This window comes from Nanorana parkeri, unplaced genomic scaffold (genome assembly GCF_000935625.1).
Source record: "Nanorana parkeri isolate BGI_ZX_2015 unplaced genomic scaffold, ASM93562v1 scaffold586, whole genome shotgun sequence".
Taxonomy (NCBI): domain Eukaryota; kingdom Metazoa; phylum Chordata; class Amphibia; order Anura; family Dicroglossidae; genus Nanorana; species Nanorana parkeri.
The window spans coordinates 1,056,754-1,077,791 of NW_017306854.1; the positions used below are offsets into that span (position 1 = coordinate 1,056,754).

General features: G+C 40.6%; 1 protein-coding gene across 1 annotated transcript in view; it reads right to left on the minus strand.

The window, feature by feature from the left end:
* Positions 1-21,038, minus strand: part of CSMD1 (CUB and Sushi multiple domains 1) — an 880,549-nt gene that overhangs the window by 139,693 nt on the left and 719,818 nt on the right. Inside the window, exons 34-36 of the mRNA XM_018562582.1 lie at positions 19,639-19,763; positions 11,755-11,851; positions 1,984-2,088 (exon numbers count right to left, since the gene is read on the minus strand). Coding sequence (XP_018418084.1) covers positions 1,984-2,088; positions 11,755-11,851; positions 19,639-19,763 — 327 coding nt within the window. The remainder of the gene's footprint in view (positions 1-1,983; positions 2,089-11,754; positions 11,852-19,638; positions 19,764-21,038) is intronic.

Sequence of the window (21,038 nt, forward strand, 5' to 3'; positions counted from 1 at the left end):
GACAAAAAAAACGAGCACAAATAGGCGATCGGCGGGCTATGGACCCGCTGATCGCCTATATGTGAAACACCCGGTACCGGGTGTTCGCATTGGACGGGTCTTTTCTGCCCGTGCGTGCCCGCTAGGGGGCACGCGCGAGCAGAAAAAAAATGCAACAGTGCCGCGAATGCGACAGTGCCGTCCGTCCGTTTTTCTACTACGGGCGGACGGCAACTGGTTAAAGTGCTTCTGTCCCATGTGGAGCAAGATCATAGTATCATAGAACATTTAAAAAAAATATATGAATCTCTTTTATGTTTTACATAATAGCAATGGAAATCAGCAGTGTTTGCACCATTGAATTACTTACATTTCTGACATAACAGCAGAACTCTGCTGCAGAAATCTGCATGAATTCTTGAGCTTTCAACAGTACCATGTGGTTGGAAACTTTAAAAAAAAGAATCTAAGTATTGTTGCTCAGTCAGAATTTTGCTTCAAATCACTCAGTGAATCTGGACACTAATAAGCTTGTTGATAAGATTTTTTTACACTTTTTTACATTTTATATTCCTTGCAAACTACACACTTAGGCATGGCACTAGGGCCACTACATGGCACTGAGGAGCACAGACATTTTTTATGTTCCTTAGTGCCATGCAAAAATGCTGAGCGGAACATTTATAAATCAGCCACTGAAAGTATAGCTAAAGTCTTTATTTGCTGTCTCTGTCTCATTTGGGAGAATTACCTTTACTTCTTGTACTTCCTGTCCCACAGACACAATAGGAAGTAAGAAGATATCTCTCCAAAATAATGGAAATCAATGACATAATCTCCACATTGGAGATTTTTCAACTCTATTTCTTTTCTGGTGACAACTCAAGCGTTTGGATTTTCCCTTCTTTTCAGTCTTGGTGGCATTAGTCACTAGGACAAATAGAGAGGGTAAATCTCTCCACTAAAGGCACAGACAGCAAAGCAAACCTGGCATACATCCTAGCCCTTGTCCACTCTACCCAAAACGTGCACAAATCTTTAGATACACATGAATTGTGTAGGTTCAGTTTCCCCAGTAAAGTCCACCTCCATAGTTAGGCAGCTTTACACACTCAAAAAATAAATAGGCCCACGCTTGGCCATGAATCACCAATTCTTGTGAATCAGAGTTTGGGAAGGATTAATAAGCAAAGTATAGCATTGCTTTTATGCAGCTGCATGTATACTCAGTAATCATCTCTACCTAGTAGAGATGAGTGTACTGATTTGTGCAAACCAAATCATTCCAATTAAATCTTTGCAAATATACATAAAATGTTACTGAAAACAATTGTTTCGTGTAACCTTTTGCAGGCTGTTTCATGTAACAGTTCACCACTGTTGATTCTCCTGTGTGAGCAGACCCAACCCCAATATAAAACTATTGCAAAACCACACCATTTTCCTATTTTCTCAACATTTAATTTGGCCCTGGACACAACTTTGTAGTTCTACTTAATGCAATTTTTACAGATAGCTATAGTGGGTTGATGGAATATGTTAATATCAGAGTTAGAGAGCAAAGGTGAAAGTCATAAATGTATACATGAGTGCTCACATGACCGGTAGAAGAGGAGCAGTATGTTGAGATCAGTCAGTATCTCATGATGAAGAATTCTGAACATGGCTTCAGTTAGACAACAGGCCTAGAGGTTATAGTCTTATTTCCCTCAGCTCCTCCAACCTTGTAGAGCAGGGGTGGGCACCTCTGACCCTCCATCTGTGGTTTAACTACAAATCCCAACATACCTCTGTGAGTCATGACTGTAACTGTCAGTCTTGCAATGCACCTAGCTCCAAAACAGCTGGAGGGTCGGAGTTGCCCACACCTGTTGTAGAAAGTACAGGGCGGTGGAGACACACTAATAACAGATTTTTAATACCAATTGGGGTTCAACTTTAATGTTATATTGTTTTAATAAATAACCCGTGTAAACGATATGGCATAAATAATAAAAAACTCACTTTTGTATTCTAAATGAAATCCAGCAGCTGATACACTTATATCAGTGTGAAAATGCAGGTAGAGCTGATTTGATGTGCTATTTAGCAGAGCCGGTACCGTAGTCCCTAATAAAAGAAGAATAAAAAAGAATCAGTTGATTTTAATTTAGGTTAGGTGTAGGTTAATTAAATATCAGTTATATATTTCAATGCACATATTTCTTCTAGTTAGGAAGTGGCTTCTCCTGCATAAGATTCAAAAGTAGATGTATTTAAAAAACATAGTTATAAACTGATGTAAAATGTGTTAAACATTTCAGACTCAGAGAACGAGATGATGTCTGCATTATATTTAAATGTATCTAATTTATATCTGCATGTTCTGTTAAATAAAATCAATGTTGACAACTCCCCTGGACTTTGCATCAATAAAACTAAACTAAATGTCACCTCTGTACTACAGGTTCCACTACTTGACAGTGATCAGAAAATTTGGGACTCTGTGGTTCATTACAATATGGTATTTGCACAGATATTAACATATAATAGCGGTCAAGCTATGGACATTCAAATATTTACAAATTCCCAGAAATTAGGTAAATAAACTTTAAAATAAACCATGTATCCCCTGTAACTGCAGGCACTATGAAATATTTAATCTTCAAAGCTGAAGCTTCTTAGCTAAAGCTTCTCATTTTTACTTTCAGTCTCTCTCTACAACTCAGCTCCCACTTGCCAGTAGTGAGTTAGCAGCCTGCCAGCCTTCTAATCTCTAATGTAAACACAAAGCAAGTGTACAAGAAGAGAGTAGAGTCAACATTCCAAAGACATTACTTAAATTAATTTACTATTGCATGGTATTTCTCAGGTGGGTTTTGTGACGATGACAATAATGTACCATGTGTGCTATATAAATAAGTGGCCACTTTATCAGAAGCTCATGTGATAGGGTGGCAATGCATGATCACAATTGAGAGAAAGCGACAAAGCACTGTCATCTTATAGCAGGAAGTGCTTAAACGAGGACCTTCCTGCTGGGGCCATGATGCATCATTTTAATTAAAGCTGCAAATGTAAAAATATTGAAAATTACATTTGAAATTATATTAACATTTAAGGTTTATATGAGATTTTAGTGATTAGGTTTACATGTACATTCATGCACATGCTTGATTTTAATGAGAGCTATATAGGAGGCGGTACAAAGTGCATTGTGTATGGGCACTGGAAACACTGGGGGGCATTTATCAAGTAAATCAGCAACACAGACACAAATCAGGTTGCCTCTCTTTTAGCAAAGTCTATGCAACAGTTATCTTGTGTATTTGCCATGTGCCTCTAATCCTGGGTGGCCTACTGTAGCAGAGTTGCAAAAGGTCTGCAGCAAACTTTTTACTGTAGATGAGACAGATTTTTACTTTAAACAGACACAAAAAGTGGAAGTAAAGTCAGTGGAGGAAAAAAAGAAAGCCCCTTGGAGCTTTAGGTATGATTTACTAGTATGCACCACATATTAGCACATTATGACAGTCTTACCTGCCAAAGCGATCCTCACCACCATGACACTCCTCCCTCATTGGCACTGCCATCTTTCCCCTGGTCTTTTTCTAGGTTCTGATCATTTAACTGCACATGCATGGCTCAGTGTGCAGCCCAAAAAAATGCTGACAGGCAGCAAGATGTTTTTATGGCAGAAGAGAGTTTTACATCAGCAATTTTTTTTTAATTTCATTTCCGCTTTAAGAAGTGGTCAGGGTTCAGGTTTCATTCTGGTGTAAGGGCTACTTTAAAGCAACCGAGAGAGGGGTTGTAACCTTGTTGTAAATCTATCTACAGTCTGTCTCAATTCTTCTGCTTAGCATTCTCTTGCTGTGCAAGAAAATTAATAAATATCCCTTAGTGATTTCTGCTGAACAGTCATTGCTTCCTGTTTTCATTTTGCTGCAATAGCTGGACTGGGTTGAGGGAAGAATAGTTGTCAATTATGATTTTTTAATAATTATGAACATACATGTTAACCTCTTGCCGTCCGCCCGTAGTAAAAAAAATGGATGGACGGCACTGCAGCATCTGTGGGTTGCCGTCTCCAGACGGCAATTTTTTTCTGCTCGCGCGCGCCCCCTAGCGGGCACGCACGGGCAGAAAAGACCCGACGATTAAACACACCCGTTACCGGGTGTTTCACATATAGGCGATCAGTGGGTCCATAGCCTCGCCGATCGCCTATATGTGCTCGTTCGCGGCACCCCGCGCCCGGTCGGCGCTTCGGGTTGATCTCCGTCCGGGCTGTGAATGCAGAAGTGATGTGTATTACATCACTTCCGCATTCACCTGTCAGTCATCTGGCTGCTATTGCCAGAGAGAAGAAGCTGATAGAGCAGATCTCTGCTTCATCAGCTTCTTTTGGGGTCCACAGACAGGTGTAGGGGCAGCACATGACTATCCCCTTCCTCCTACATCACAACCCTCCTAACACATCACAAAGTGATTGATCACTCAGGCACTGTAAAGCTTACACAGGGCATCCCCTTTACTTCCAGTGGCCGAACATAGCAACATGGAGAAAAAAGAATGTTAACTTTGTGCTGTTGGAGAGAGCTCATAGAAAAAACACAGGTTTGCTTTCAAGCAGTACATTATGTACAAAAAATATCCCACAGCACATCAAACATAGAAAAACATTTGTATAACTATAATTTCTAGAGAGATTATTGCAGGCAAATAAGAGTAAGCAAATTAGCATATAGTTCATTAAAAAAAACATTATATTGTTTAAAAAATTTTAAGTACCAGCAATATATTTGAACATGTATGTGTCACATTTCTCAATGTCAAGAGGAAAAATCTTAGATGAAAGTGACAAATTCTCAGTCAGGCCCTACTAAAAATAACCTTGAAAGGCAAAAGTAAGATGAGCAAAAATTACAAAAGAAGGAATAAAGGCTCATTTTGTTGAGTGACATAAGTTCATGTGACAGCGACGAGTTCTTTGATTCCTTTTCTTGGAAAATAACATATCTGTAAAGCAATTTACCTAAAGCAGGCCCTTTCATCAAGAAATAAACAACTTTGGTTTAAATACAAGGAGACATAGTCTACTATAAAACCCAGCGCCATCTCTGTAGAGTATTTACAGTATTCTATGGATAGATATCATTGCTGTGTATAACAAAGCTTTAAGACCAGAAGCGAAAAGTCTAAGCAACCGTTGGCCACCTTGCGATGAGTGATGCACTTTGCTTTAGAATGGCTTCCAGTTTGCAGCCCTTGGATACACTCACACTTCTTTTCTTGGTGTATAAAAATGTTTTAATGATTTAAAAAAAAATGCCTTGTGTTTACATCTTTTGGCCTATTCAAAGATTCCTGTAAGCTGCGTAGTGAAATGCTACCGTTAGAGGTGATCCACAGCATTTCCTTTACTAAATTCAATTATGGTTGGAAGCATATGCACAATGCTGTGAAAAATATCTCTTCTAGAGTTAATAATACCATCATTGTGTTTCAGATGTATATGTGGAAGAAGGACATTATATTATGATTATGGACTTTAATAAGATTTGTAATATTTTATTTTGTATGATATATGACTACTAGCAGATTTTTAGATGCTCCTATTTTTGTTTTCATTTTTTAAAGGACAACTGTACTAAAAGGTACAGTTTAATACATTTTTATAAATACAAAAAAAGTCTTCTATGGTATAGTGCTATTGTTATGGTATAGCATATTAGGATTAGACATCTGTGACAAAACAATGCAGTTGTCCACTCTCAATTCGATATACCAAAATTAACACCAGACTTATATATAAAACCAACAGATAGCAACCAATTATTAGCATTTGATTGCTTTCATCCTCCTTTGATATTTGGGTTTATTGCTAAAAGCCAGTTTATGAGATTGGATAGGATACAAAGAGCTCCTGATTTCACTGAGACAAGGAGAATGTAGATGGAAAATTACTTTACAGCCAGAAATTAACTCTTAAAACATTTGGAAAAGGATCCATTGGGACCTGCTGCAAAATATGAGTTGTGAACCGATACTAGAAAAAAAAGAAGATTCCGTTTGAATACCAGTATCATGGCTTATCTGCAATTGTTTTTTTTTCCTGTATTAAACACCATTGGCATATTTTATAACAGGAGTGCCCATTAGGTTGATCGTCGATCGCAAAGCAAACACTGGTAGATCGAGATCGCCTCACTGACCTGAGCTCCCTCCCGTGGTGCTAGTGCGGCTGAATGTGTCAGATGCTGCAGATGGGTAGGGGCAGGACACTTCCCCCCGTCTGCAGCGTCGGACACATTCGGCCATACAAGCACAGTAGGACGACAGGAGAGTGCACATAATAGTAGACCTGGGAAGCTGCTGCAGTGCAGGTAAGAATAGACAGCCAGGAGAGAGAAGAGACAGCCAGAGGAGAGAGAGAAGAGACATCAGAAAGAGAAAAGAGACAGCAGAGAGAAGAGAAAATAGGGAGAGAAAAAGAAAAGAGACAGCAGAGAGAGAGGGAGAAGAGACAGCAGAGAGAAGAGACAGCAAAGACAGCAGAGAAAATAGACAGCAGAGAGAAGAGAAAGCAGAGAGAGAAGAGACAGCAGAGAGAGAGACAGGGGAGAGAGCGAGGAGAGAGAGAAGAGACAGCAAGAGAGAAGCCCGGTTAACATCACAAAGTCTGCATTCCAAAGTGTTTGGCCTCTGAAACACACTGAAACGCAAGTCGGCCGCTTTCAGGGGTGGCACCGCAGCCACGCCCCCACTATTTTTGCAGATAGCACTGGACCGGAAAGCAGGAACTAATGCCTGTGTTCCGTTTGTGGGTGATCGCACTGTGGGTGGGGGCGTGGCTGTGGTGCCATTTACTTTAATGCACCTCCATGCTCCCTCCAATCCTTGAATGCAGGGAGTCGGGCGGCTTGAGTCCCAGTAAATTCCAGAGGCCGAACACTCTGAAACGCAGACTTTGTGGTGTAAACCGGCCCAGAGAGATACAGCAGGGAGAGGAGAGAGAGATACAGGAGATAGAGAGATTGCATGAGAGTGAGGCAGTAGTCCCAGTAACAATTTTAATGTGCTTGTTTTTTTAAATAAAGATGTTTTTTCATTGGTAGATCTCATTGAGCTCATCATTTGAAAAGTAGATCTCCAGATGAAAAATTGTGGGCACCCCTGCTCTATAAAGTCTATACAAACAGAGCTCCAAGTGCCCAAACATTATCTGCCAGAAGGGTACAGTGACACTGTTCTTTCATTTATGATAATAGATCAGGTCCCAAAATTGAAATGGGGTGGTAATTGTATAACCATTTTGAAACAAAAAGAGGTGTTTTGCATATTGTATATGTCAGATAAACACACTCGCTGTCATCATGAGGTGTGAACCATGATTTTGAATTGTATTTGTTTCTTTAGATTAGGAAACACCCAGGTCATCCTCGTTCTAGATCAGCAATCACACCTTTTGTTGAGTTAAGCTGAAATGTTGTACTTCTTTGATCTCCAATGTTATTTGGTATTCATCCTTTGTCACTTTGTTTTGGTGGTTACCGTGAAACAGCAGGTTGTCTGCATGGCCTTTGTGATGATTGCTCCTTGCTGTTGGTGCTGTCCACCATAAACTAAACACACCTATATATAAAATCCAAAAGAAAACTCCTCCACTCCAATGGCTATGCTGCATTCTTCTTATAATATAATTTTTAATAAAAAAAGTTTTGCTACAAAAGAGACAGACAATTTATAGTACATGAGTTTATAAGTAGCTCAACTCGAGGACATATATCTTTACTAAAATGCTCTATTGTGACATGTAGATACCTTCTGTATTAAGAAGGTTCCACTGTGCTATGCATTCGTTTGCTGCAGGGCTTGTTGGTCCCTTTTGGTTCACCTTACCATACGTTGTTGTGTTAGACTGTCTTTTTATTCCCAAAGCTGTATCTCATTGAAGCCAGGCACAGAATAGTTTCCATGTGATAATGGCCACACGCCTGAAAAAAGCTGTATGTAGTTTGCAATAAATGGCTCTGTATTAGGTTGTAGTTGTGCTTTAAACCTGAGGTTCTGGATATACGGTTGACCAAGGGGCAGAAAGGAATGATTTTCAAGAATCCACCCACTATCCTAAAATGAGGAATAAACCTATTGAGGGGAATTTATCAAGACTGGAGCAGGCAGAATCTGGAGCAATTGTAGCTTAGCTGAACAAACTGAAAAGAGAAACTGATTGGTTACTGTGGGCAACTGATTCTGTATGTTCCAGTTTTGATAAATTCCCCCACTGTTTTTGTGATTTTTAACAACCATAAATACCTCCTGTTTTAAAATGGCACATTCAGGGCATATTAGAAACATTCACTTTAGAAAGCACTTTTAGAAAGCAACCTTTTAGAAAGATTATACCTATTATCTATAGCCATTGAGATTACCCTATGAATAAAATGAATATATATTATATTATTAATTCATTATGGGGCATTTGATCCTATTTTCCAAATGCTATGCTCATGTATTTAAAGTTTGCATTTATATATCAGCAATTGCAAATGTAATAACAAAAAGGACACTAATTTTTAAATGTTACCAGCACTGTAAAGAAGAGGAAGAAGTTTAGGACAGAGAGAGTGGAGGGTAGAAGTTACAGTAGCAATGTGGTGTGATCCATGACATTGGAGGGGACAGCGCAGCCAGTATTGTGAATACAGCATTATTTAGTATTAGTAGTAGTAGTAGTTACAAAGTAGTTAGAAAGCAGTCTTAAATGAGGGTATTACTTTGGGTATTATTTTTTAGAATTATAACTGAATCCTTATTCCTGCAAGCCTTGGCCCTCTTCACTCCCATATATCTAACATTTTATTTTCAATTTTGTAGTCAGTAATGTTATAATTTTTTCAATATAGTGTTTGTTGAATACAGCCTTATATTTGAGTAGGTAATGAATAGAAAGTTTTCTGCACAGGAGTACTTTGCTGTCTGCATCCACCAATTAGCAGCAGCATTATTGTGATGGAAGACTGAAAAGTGAAGTTAAATGACCATGTATTAGCTTCAAACATCTAGGGTGCAGTGACCACTTACTAATAGCATCAAATATCTAATCTCATGCAGAAGACTATTTTTGTAATTCCCCAACACATAACTACCATATAACTACCAGTTTAATGTAAATACAAGTTCCTTTCCTGTTACATGCTATTACTTTGATTCACTTAAGTAAATTACCCAAAATAAGAGACCCTGGACATTAAATTCCCCACATATGTAAATACATCTATAAGATCTGTTATAAGATTTGTATTTCTGATGCTAAGTAAAATTCAAGTACTTATACTGCTTACATTTACAAAAAGTTAATTTAATGATGAATTAATGATTACAAAGCTCCATTCATTTGTGCCTATTATATCTGCCTACAGTTCAGCTTTAAGTTAATTTATGACTTGCGGGTGGTTTAGAACAAAGAAAAAATTATTCATGCAGCATCAGTAGCTGAACAAAGAAAGACTGGATAGTAAGACCTACTTTATAGGACTACACTGTGCTCTATAATGTTAAATCTGAGCGCATTTAGTAAGCTGAAACAAGGGAGATATTTGATAACAGTTTGATGAGATATGAATCAAAACAACAGAGAAAGAGGATATTAAGAAAGTATTTGTTATCACATTTTTTCTCTCACAATATATATATATATATATATATGTATGAATACTACTAAACCTTTCAACTCCCCATGCACCAGGGGAAGGGATTGCTTATAACAACCAATTAGGTGTCAGTATACAGTAATATACTATTGTAACATCCAAAACACAAAGTAAAGCAAGAGATTTGCAGACAAACAATCAATGTATAGTTCCAGTATGATCCTCTATAGAAGTGTTTTGTTGTTTGAACTGCTGAATTAACACAAGCTTATTATATATGCATATATAGTATATGTATATACACTTAAACTATTGTATTAGCCTGGGCATTGGTCCTTTGGAATTTTTGACCCTTTTCAATTAACATCGGATTATGAGATCACTGTTTTTGGATCATTTGTTTTATTCTGGGTTTCATTCAGTAAACTCTATGCCTTATGTTACTGTATTTGTTATTTATCTTACTATAATTTTTTTGGCATAATGTTAACTTCACATAAATATCATACAATTGTGAATGAAATGAAGTGAATGAAGCACTGCATACTTTATACCTTAATGAAATGACCCTTGCTATCACATTTTATGTTGTGACTCATGTTCTTGTAAGATGTTCTTGTATAAAAGCATACTTGGGTAAAGAATAACTAAGAAAAATATCATGACTTCCTAAGGCTCCTTTCACATGGGCTGATCAGGAGGGGATTTGTGCACAGATCCTTTCCTGATCGGAGTGGTGTGGATCAGAGGTCACTGCTGTGACATCCGTGTCCATCGAGTTTTCTCCTCTGTCTTGCAATGGAGAAGAAAACTGAAATGACTGGACCCCATGTTGGTCTATGGGTAATTAGATGTAAATGAATTACCATCAGATTACCCCCAATTAGGCCTGATCAAACTGCACTGTACCATTTGTTTTTCCAGATTAAGCCAGAGCTGGGGTAAATGGACACCCATCATTTTAAATACAGCTGCCCACAGACTTACATTGGGCATCTGATCGAGTCCGCCTGAAAAACTGACAGACAGACCCGATTGGAATGCTCGCATGAAAGGGACCTAAAGAGGTATATTTCCAGAAAACACAAATTACTAATATAAACATGCTAAGAAAGGTAGAAGTCTTAGCTGTGAAATGTGGAAGTGGTGCCAATTAAGGATGACAATTGCAGATCTGAAAGCACACCCTGTACTATAAACAGACCTAAAGAATAACAGATAGGGGGTGTAGTATTGTTGAAGAATTTGTAGATAAGAGCTTGATATTCAGCCATTAAAGCAACAAGTATCCAGTGGAAAGATTGACAGAGGGCTGAGCTGCTACTTTTGCAGTTGGTAATGAGAAGGTGCCAACATAGTGAGTGGCAAGACCATTAGTTAATTATGACAACAGTCAGGAAGGGAAATTAAGTTGTGCATGGATTTAGATTTATGTAGTTTCATTAGAGTAATTACTGTTTTCAGCTGAAAAATTCAACATTTTGCTACAGTGTGTGTACTGTAGAAGCAAAGTATGCATTTAAACAATATAAAGATGGTATGAATGCAACCATTTTTCCAAAGGTGTTCTCTAGTTTGGGAGCATTTTGGAAGGCAGTGTGGCTGTAGATGATGACAGAGGAGGAAAGAACAGTTTTATTCAAGATAATATGCCTAACCTGTGTGTGGGGATAGGGGGTGTATTGAATGTAAGGGATATAATTTGAAGTGACTTGGATGCACACTATTCTTTTTAGCTTTTTTCTTTAAGACAATGAAGCTGCATGCTGCAAACAGCAGCTCAAAGAAGGGATGAGCAAATACAAATTAATCTTGCACTTTGAGCACCACAAACTTTAAAAAAAGGGCATATTAACATAAAATAAAAAAATCAAGAAACCCCCCAAAAATTAAAAACTCCAAATAACGCCCCTTAAACAATATGCAAGAAAAGCTTTATGGCAAAAAAACAACTAAAAAAGGCTCTATCAAGAAAAAATTAAACACAAGATATTAAAACCCCAAAATATCATCTGTAAAACAAAAGCCAGTATACAGTATATCAGTAACATGCAGCACACAAACAGTATAAAATAAATAATGCCCTCATGTGCATACTATACTAAAAGAATAATGTATTAGGCATACGTATATTTACCAGAAAAACTTCCAAGTCTTGGTGCAGTCACATCTGAGCCATCATATATTTCAAGTGAATCCCAGTTGTGCTCTGTTGCAAAACTTAAAACTTGTATCTGTCAAAGAAACTGGCATCAATGAGTATGTTTTTGATATTGTATATAGTACAGTCACAAAAGTTTTTATTTTAAACAAAGCCTTGCAAAAAAAAAGTCCTTTTCCGGGTGTTTCTCAAAGCAGAACTCCAGGCAAGCAACTGGATACACAGTTGAAATTAATTCATGGGAACAGTTTTACCCACCAAAAGATTTATAATTATGTGTACACCTGCCAAACGCACAGAATTACAGCAGGGTAGCATAGAATACCATGCACTTCTCAGCCTACTATTTGGACAATAAAAGAGGCAGAAGCACAGTAATTAGTCTGCTCTCTTCTGCTGTCAGCAAGCTCACTGTCAACACATGTCAACATATGTACATGCAGTAGAGCACAATGTAGATGTATGTGGGTAATTGTATTAGTTATGTTTAAAAAGAAATGTAATTAATTTTAACCACTTCCCGGCTGGCCGTTGTAAAAAAACGGCCGACCAGGAGCTATCTAGATCTGAGCGGGCGTCTTTAGACGTCCGCTCAGCCACGCCCCCTCGCACGCGCCCAGCCAGCTATTTCAAAACGGGCAGCGATGCCCGTTAATATACAAGCGATCCGCCGGCTATAGAGCCAGCGAGAACTACTGAGCTGTAAAAGTTTTTAAAGCGTCGCCTATGGTAAATTTTGGGTATGGTAGTTTTTTGCGATTTTGTGGGTGTGCGCAATTTAAAAGCATGACATGTTTGGTGTTTATTTACCCGACGTGACCCTGTCTTTTATATTTTACCAAAAATTTGGGTAATAATCATTGTTTCCTAACATAATGAAAAAAAACCTTTGTTTCCCAAAAATTTCAATAATTTCTCCTTAATATAGTAAAAAATAAAAACCCCAGTGGTGATTAAATATAACCAAAAGAAAGCTCTATCTGTCCCCAAAAAATGGTATAAAATTCATTTCAGTACAGCGTTGCATGACGGAATAAACGTCAGTCAAAGTACCGCAGTGCTGAACATTGAAAAATGGCCTGGCCAGGAAGGGGGTCTAAACACCTGGTCTTGAAGTGCTTAATGCATATATGACTACATCCATGTTGTATATCTGCCTGGAGCCTGGTTTTAAGAATACAAGTAATTTAAAAGAATTATGTACTGAAATAAAGAATAAGCTGCAATTGAAGACCTCTTTTATTAGTAGAATAATCCCCAATACATAGCATTAACTACCAAATTTAGTTTTTACTATGTGACACTTTGCAAAAATCTGTCAGCATTGGTGTAGGTCTTTAATGAATGGCACCATAAAAACCTGAAAAATGGACTTCCGGTTCCGGCGCCCTATGTGCTAGTCGGTGGTCACGGAGCTCCGTCCCGACGAACATCTACTACCCTATCAAAGGGCACTAATCCGCCGCTGCTGACACCACCCGGGGAGCCAAACACCCGACCGACATGGACCGATACCTGGAGCGCCGGCCGAGGGCTCGCAGATCCCTCACGGCCGCCTGTTCTGAAGAGGCCTTAGCCAACCTGGCGGATGACGAAGGGCCTCAGGCAGACATGCCGCTAGACGCAGGGGGTGAGTCTGCACGTGAACCCATCGCACTCCCCCCTATGGATTTCCAGGCCATAGCCTCTGAAGTGGCCAAGTGCCTCAAGGCTGACATCACTGCCATTATTACTGACTCCCTGCACTGTCACTTAGGGGAACTAAATGACACTCTGGAGACACAGATACAGCGCATGCAGGGATTGGAGCTGTGTGTCTCTGATCTAGAGGATCATGCCACAGAAGCGCAACACACTCGTGGGGACATGACTAAACACCTACAGGCCCTACAAGATAAAGTGGACAACCTGGAAAATCGCTCCAGACGCAACAACTTAAGGGTTATAGGCGTTCCGGAATCCATCAAGCCTAATGACCTATGCCATTTTTGCTCTCACGCCATTCCTAAAGCTATGGGCCTAGCTGAACCCTGCAGGGTTGAGAGAGCGCACAGAATAGGTAATGCCAGAAAGACTCAGACCGGTCATAGTGCGCTATCTGGATTATCATGACAAGCACACCATTTTTCAGTCCTACAGTGCACAACGTAATCTAGTGGTGGACGGCCTGAAATTACTTCTATTCGCTGACTACTCTGCAGAGGTCACTAAATCCAGAAAAGCATTCCAGGAAGTATGCCAACTGTTGGTACGTAGACGTATAAAATTTGCACTGCAATACCCGGCAGTATTGCATTTTTCAACAGAGGATGGAAAATCTTGGCGCTTCAACTCAGCGCTCCAGGCCCAGAAGTTCCTGGAATCCAGAGAGGCACCTCAACTATCATCCCCAATGAAAAGCCCACCGAGGAAAAAGAAGGCCTGAGGCACTCCCCCCGAAGGTGCGGGAAAAGGTAGTTCACTATGTGATGCGCATACGCGTCATGATTGTCGTGGCTTTGTGCCTTAGATATTCGGGCTCCGTTAGGCTCCCTGCCTCTTCATTAGACTGTTTGCTTATCAGTTATCTACAGGTTTTATACGTTTTGTTCAGCCAAACCCCTCATAGACGGGATGGAGGGATCATTCTCCACGAGTTTTTTCTTTTTTTTCTTGCCGGCATGCGGACCTGGCTTATGGAGGCCATGTTGGCTTCCATAATGGGTCTGGCACAGACCGCTAGCATTGGGGAAAAAAGGAAGTACGTACAGATGTTTTGCTGTTTTTGTTTTTTTGTTTAGTATGTGTTCTTTTTTGTTTTTTGTCTGAATTTTCAAAAGCGCACACACACCGGGTTGAGGCGGATCCTCTGCCTCTATCTACACTCTTGGAACCGAGTGGTTCATTCACCAAGCCAAGACGACATCCTCCACCCCCCTGGACCTGCTCCCTACACGTGGGATTCCACACCTCTGGACACTGTGGGATCGCTGGGACGCCTGCTAGTGCCCCACGTTATTATATTACCTTCCTATCTTCGACTTCTCCTCTACCTATATGGGCCCTATGGGATCCCCCTTGAACATCATTTCGTGGAACGTTAAGGGACTGAAATCCCCCAACAAAAGACGGAAAATCCTTCGCCATCTCAAGAGCCTCAAAGTGGGCATTGCCCTTCTTCAGGAAACGCACCTCAAGGAAGCTGACATCTCTCACCTCCAACAATCCTGGGTCGGGACGGCCCTAGGAGCACCAGCAGCGGGGATTTTAATGCAGAGGCATCCGCTCGGGAGGACCGATCCCGGGAACAGGACTCTACACTTTCGAGGGCTAAACCCCAAGACTCACATCTGAATACCTGGATTGAGGCCACTGGACTGGAGGACCTTTGGAGGTATTTACATCCGTTGGAGCGGGAATACACACACTTTTCCCATGCACACAAAGCTTTATCACGCATCGACATGTTTTTTTCTACCCAGGTTTTATTGCCTAATATAGTGTCTGCCACATTGATGATCTAGTGATCTCGGATCACGCCCCTGTCGTGGTCACTGTGAAAAACGTTGGTGCACAGAGTCATCCCACTATCTGGCGGTTCCCGTCATATTTGTCGCATGATGAAACCTTTCAAGGCGAGCTGCAACAGTGGTGGCATGGCTATGTGACGGACAATGCACAGCATGCATCTGACCCAGTTCTTTTTTGTGAGGCTGCAAAAGCAGTACTTAGGGGCAGAGTGTTGGCTTATGCCTCCTCGAAAAAACGCACGATACGACTCAGATATGCGGAAGCTAGCAAGGCAGCCAGACAGTCCTATCTCGATTATACACGTGATCCCACTCCAACTAACAGGTCCGCCTGGCTGACGGCCAAGCAAGAATGGGATCACTGGCTCCACCAGCATTACCTTATTCTTAGAAACACCAGAAATTTGGCATTGTTCAAATTTGGTAATAAATCAGTTAAACTCCTAGCCAACTTAGCTCGAGGGAGAACTACGCCCACGCATATTGCTCAACTCCTGGATGACTCAGGGACGCTGCACTCAGACTCGAAATCCATAGGGGATATATTTAGTAAATTTTACAAGCACCTTTATAGACCTGAACCGGGTGATATGGCCGCAGGTTCTTCTTTCCTAGACAACACTCCATTACCAACCTTATCCCCAGATGAACTATCCGCCCTTAATGCAGATATATCGTTAGTGGAAATTGAAGAGGTGATTAAGCATTCCCCTAGAGCCAAGGCCCCAGGCCCTGACGGGTTTTCAGCTGAATTTTATAGAATACTATCCCCTGACATATCTCCTACACTGAAAGACCTCTTCCAACATATATTACGCACCCATCACTATCCCCCCACCTTCACAGAGGCATACATTAGGCTCCTGCCTGAAAAAGGGTAAAGACCCATTGCAAGCTGGTTCATACAGGCCGATCTCGTTACTAAATGTCGATGCCAAATTTATTTTGAAAATTCTAGCTAACAGGCTGGCTGCCGTGTTGCCGAGGCTCATCTCTCCGGAACAGGTAGGGTTTGTCAATGGGAGGTCTGCAGTGACAAATGTGCGTAAAATATTGTTGGCCTTGGAATGCAATAGACTGAAGTTATCTTCTCCGCGTCCATCGGCTCTTTTGGCCCTGTACGCGTAGAAGGCATTTGATAATGCCAATTGGGAATGGCTGTCGAATGTTATGCAACGTATGGGTTTTCAGGGTGCTTTCCTGCAATTTGTGTCCACAATGTACTCCTCCCCCAAGGCACGTATACTCACCTCTACAACTATCTCAGAACCTTTCACCCTACATAGGGGCACGAGACAGCGATGCCCACTATCTCCCCTCTTGTTCAATCTGGCTTTAGAACCGCTCTCCCGATCCCTCTCCTCAGCCTCGTTCTTCACGGGTCTGCGGTTGGGTCCCCATAATCTTAAGACTGCACTTTTTGTGGATGACATTATTCTTCTGCTCTCAGACCCCTCATCTCAGATCCCCGAAATAATGCAGCACATCTCTCACTATGGCACCTTCTCTGGCTTGACCATCAATTTCCACAAAAGCGAACTCTTACTATTGCCACCCTCCCAATCCCTAGACACTTCCACATGGCCCCCTGATATGACCATTAAGGTCCAGAAACACTATATTACGTACTTAGGGATACGCATCCCAAGTAAAGCTGCGGATTTATACCACCTTAATTACTCACCATTGTTTCTCAAGATTACACAGGAGCTCCACAGATGGCGTGAGCTCCCTATCTCTATGTTGGGTAGATGTAATTTGCTGAGAATGGTTAGCTTTGCTAGGCTCCTGTATCTGCTACAAACAATTCCCTTGCTTATCGATCATAAATACACTAAAATGCTATACCAGGCGTTCTCAAAATTCATTTGGAGAGGGAAACGCCCGAGGGTAGCCCTGAGGAAACTCCAACTGCTGTACACGTTGTTAGGGGCGAACGTCCCAGATGTCCGTCTATATAACTTGGCCAGCTTGTTTCGACATGTGCGGGATTGGTTGCACGACACCTCTTACTTTACTAATACGCCATTGGAACGACAAATGGTCGCCCCGTGGTCCCTGCTGGGCATCATACACACCCCATGGAAAACTTTACCACCGCTCATTAGGAGTAATATTCTCCTAAGAGATACGGTGATCACGTGGAGGGAGGTCAGAAAGCTGATGGGAATCCTGGGGGTGGTATCCTCCCTAATGCCACTCACGTCATCCCCGGCCTTCCCCGCAGGCAATTCCTCTAAGGTCTTTCTTCAATGGCAATCCAAGGGCATTCACACATTGAAGGGCCTTCTGACTCCTCAGGGCTCCTGCAAGACTTTTGCAGACCTGCTGAGTACCCAAGCCGTATCAATCACGCATTTCCTTCAATACGCCCAGATACGGCATTTCATAGCCAGTAATTTAGCCCCACCAGGAGATGATACGACCTGTGGCCTCCTCGGGAGACTATTGTCCTCCCCATCTGAGAAGATGCCGTTGTCTGAAATTGTACGAACCATAAGATGGGCCGTCCCCTACCAAATGTACGGATCACCTTTAACCGCACATGTACACAAATGGTCAACCTTCCTACAATTACCCTTGGAAGACACTGATTCCCTGTTACTTAAGGGTTGGCTTTCCCTACGGAAAGTGGTTACATGTGAAACTTGGAGGGAACTCCAATTCAAAATAATCCACAGAGCGTACTACGCCTTTAATCTCAAATTCAAGTCATCACCCCCTGATTGGTTGACTTCATGTCCCAAATGCCATGCAACCTTCTCGAACCTGGAACATCTACTTTGGTATTGTCCCTTCATCCAACTGTTTTGGACACAAACTATAATTTACATGAATGCAGGCTCTGACAACCATAGATCCACTGACCCCTCACTGTGCCTATTTCAGGTAGATAATCCCACTCCGCCAATAGTACCCAAATGACCCTCACGTTGGGAACACATTTGCCTTATCGCTGCCAAGAAAGCTATATTGACGAGCTGGCTCTCACCTACACCTCCTTCCTTAGGAGCCCTGAAAGAATTATTACACAATGATGCCCGTGATAATTATACCCATACTGACAGATTTTTTTCCACATGGACCCCATTTCTAAGCTGGGAGTTGATGTCACTCTTTACAGACACTAAATGGTACCTCGAAGCGAAACTTGCCTCAACCCTGGGACCCCTGAATGTCCTTTAGCATCGATCCTCTCGCTACCAGGTATACCTACTAGTCATGTAATCAGCTCCCCACTACACCTAGGGGGGTAGGCACGCCAGGTGGGTGTGTTATGGTTCCACAAATTACATAACTGTAATACATGCGCTATGTATGTGCCACATTTTATTGTTTATCGCTTGTTGAATTTTTTTTTGTATTCTTTGTTGAATATGGTACTGTATCCTTACTTATACTTATCCTACAGGACTTATAATCGCTAAAAATGTTGTAACTCTGCGATTAAGCCTGCTTTGTATGTTATTGAAGATTCTTAAATAAAAAAATGATTGCAAAAAAAACCCTGAAAAAATCGGAAACAGTAAAGAGTACATTGTCAAATAAAGGCTATTTTGCTGTTTTGTCTACATATTTTGCCATGGATGGAGATATTTTGCCTAAAGCAACACTAAAGCAGTACTAAAGGGAGCCTCCAAACATTCAACAAATAAACCAATACTGGATTACAATAGCACCTTCCGCATAACCAGCATTTGATTTTCTCACCAGAGTCATGTATACCATTTTAACTCACATTTGAATGATTGTGTTTTTTAGTAAATGTAAGTTAAAGAGATCTACTGCACAGGTCACTGGGTCAGCTATCCAGCTGTTAGTTATGAAGACTATTGCAACAACTACTGTGGTTTAGCGAACAAGTGCAAGAGGACATTTTGTTTACATTTGTTGCAAAACACACATCTTAACATGCAGCAACAGTATCCTAAAAAATTACACCTTTAAGCAGTGTCCACTAACTGCGTGTAGCTTGAAAGTTGCAATATGAGAAATGCTGTTGTCAGTTGACAGCAGACAGGGAGTATGCATTTCTTAAGCTGGCCATATATTAAGCAAATTTTGGCTGGTTCTTTTGGAAACTGTCAAAATGTGCACGGTGGGTACTGCTGTCTGAACCCTACTGGCCAGCATCCCTCGAACAGCAGATCGATGAGTTGGTTGGAAAATCTTTAAAGGAACAGAGCAGATAGCCAATCAACTTCCGGGTCTGTTAAGATATTTTGACAGTGGCCATACTGTCAAATATTTTACCTATAATAATGCATGTAACATGAAAAACGTGTACCATGCTAAATCCACACAGAGTCTCACATACCCTCAATGACATTACCTATTTTTGTGTACTTGCCTGAATTCCTGATCCTTCAGCCACTATGATTTTCCAAACACAATTTAAGCTGTTGCCATAAGGTTCAGGAAAGCCAGGGGATAATATTGTCCCTCTTCTGTCCGTAAAATTCCCACTACAAGGGACTTAAAGAAACAGAATAAGATTTAGGTTATTTACTATGGACAAACAAATACAGAGAGATATTAACAAATCCCCATTTGCACATGTGTAATTGTATACATTTTTATTTATCAATATGTTTTTGTTGCATGACAGTACTCAGTGGTCAGAGTGGTGAGAGTGAGTTAAAGCAGTTCATTATATGTGTGCTTCAACTTTCTCTTGGTACTTTGGTGACAGAGCTAATCTAGCTAAAATAAATAATTGTTTTATGTATTATTGTCTTTATTCCGGTTTGGGAGACTGTTCCTTTGAAGGGATACCACTTCACTTTCTATCCCAGAGATATAACAGAAAGTGAGGGGAAGATTCTCTGACATGAGATGAAATCTGCTCATAGCAGACCGCTGTAACTGGAACAGGACGATATTCATCATTACAAAAATAAGGTAAATATACCTGGTAGGGACACCGACAGATTCTACCCTTGTGGCTTCAGATACACTTTAAAAGAAAATTGCTGATTAATACTGAACTAGCTCCAAGTTAGAAAATCATTTACTGCTTTTAAAATTTTTGTATTAATAGTTTTTAATGTAAGTCAGCCATGTTTTAGATTTCATGGCTTTGATCTTTCATCCTGCATTGATCATACAATTTACTTTTTATTTCTATCTCATCATATAAAATAATGAATCAAAACAGACATTAAAAAGAATATATTTAGCCCATTTCTCTCATTAAACCAGTTTTTAAGACATGGCTCTCTCTCTCCTCTTTTTTTTTTTTACCAGTCTAACAGTCTGTCATTAAGTTGTAGCATGTAGTGACAAATCATTTTCTTTTTTTGCTTGTTTTCTGTTTATTAATATTGATTTGACCTTTGGCCAGTTGTAAAAGGATTTAAAATATATTGATTCTCTCTGTACAAATGATCTGTGCCCGGAGGACCACCCTAATACTCATGGCATTGCTTTTAAGAAACCTTTTCATTTTAGCCTTACTGAACATATACAAATGGGGGCAATTTCATAAAGGTTTTGCAACACAATTCTGGAGGTATGGCTGTATCTAAAACTCTTGTGCCAAATTCATTAACCCTTTCACTGCCAAGGAAGTACGTCGTACGGAGCTACAAAAGTGCTTCCAGCTGGCCAGCTCAGTACGTCGTACGGACCTGGCATTTACAGTTCTACTATAAGCTGATGGTCGCTTTAGCGACCATCAGCTTATAGTAGAACTGTTCAGCAGACTGTCCCCTTTAAATTAATAGCTGTCATCAGCGGCTCACAAGCCGC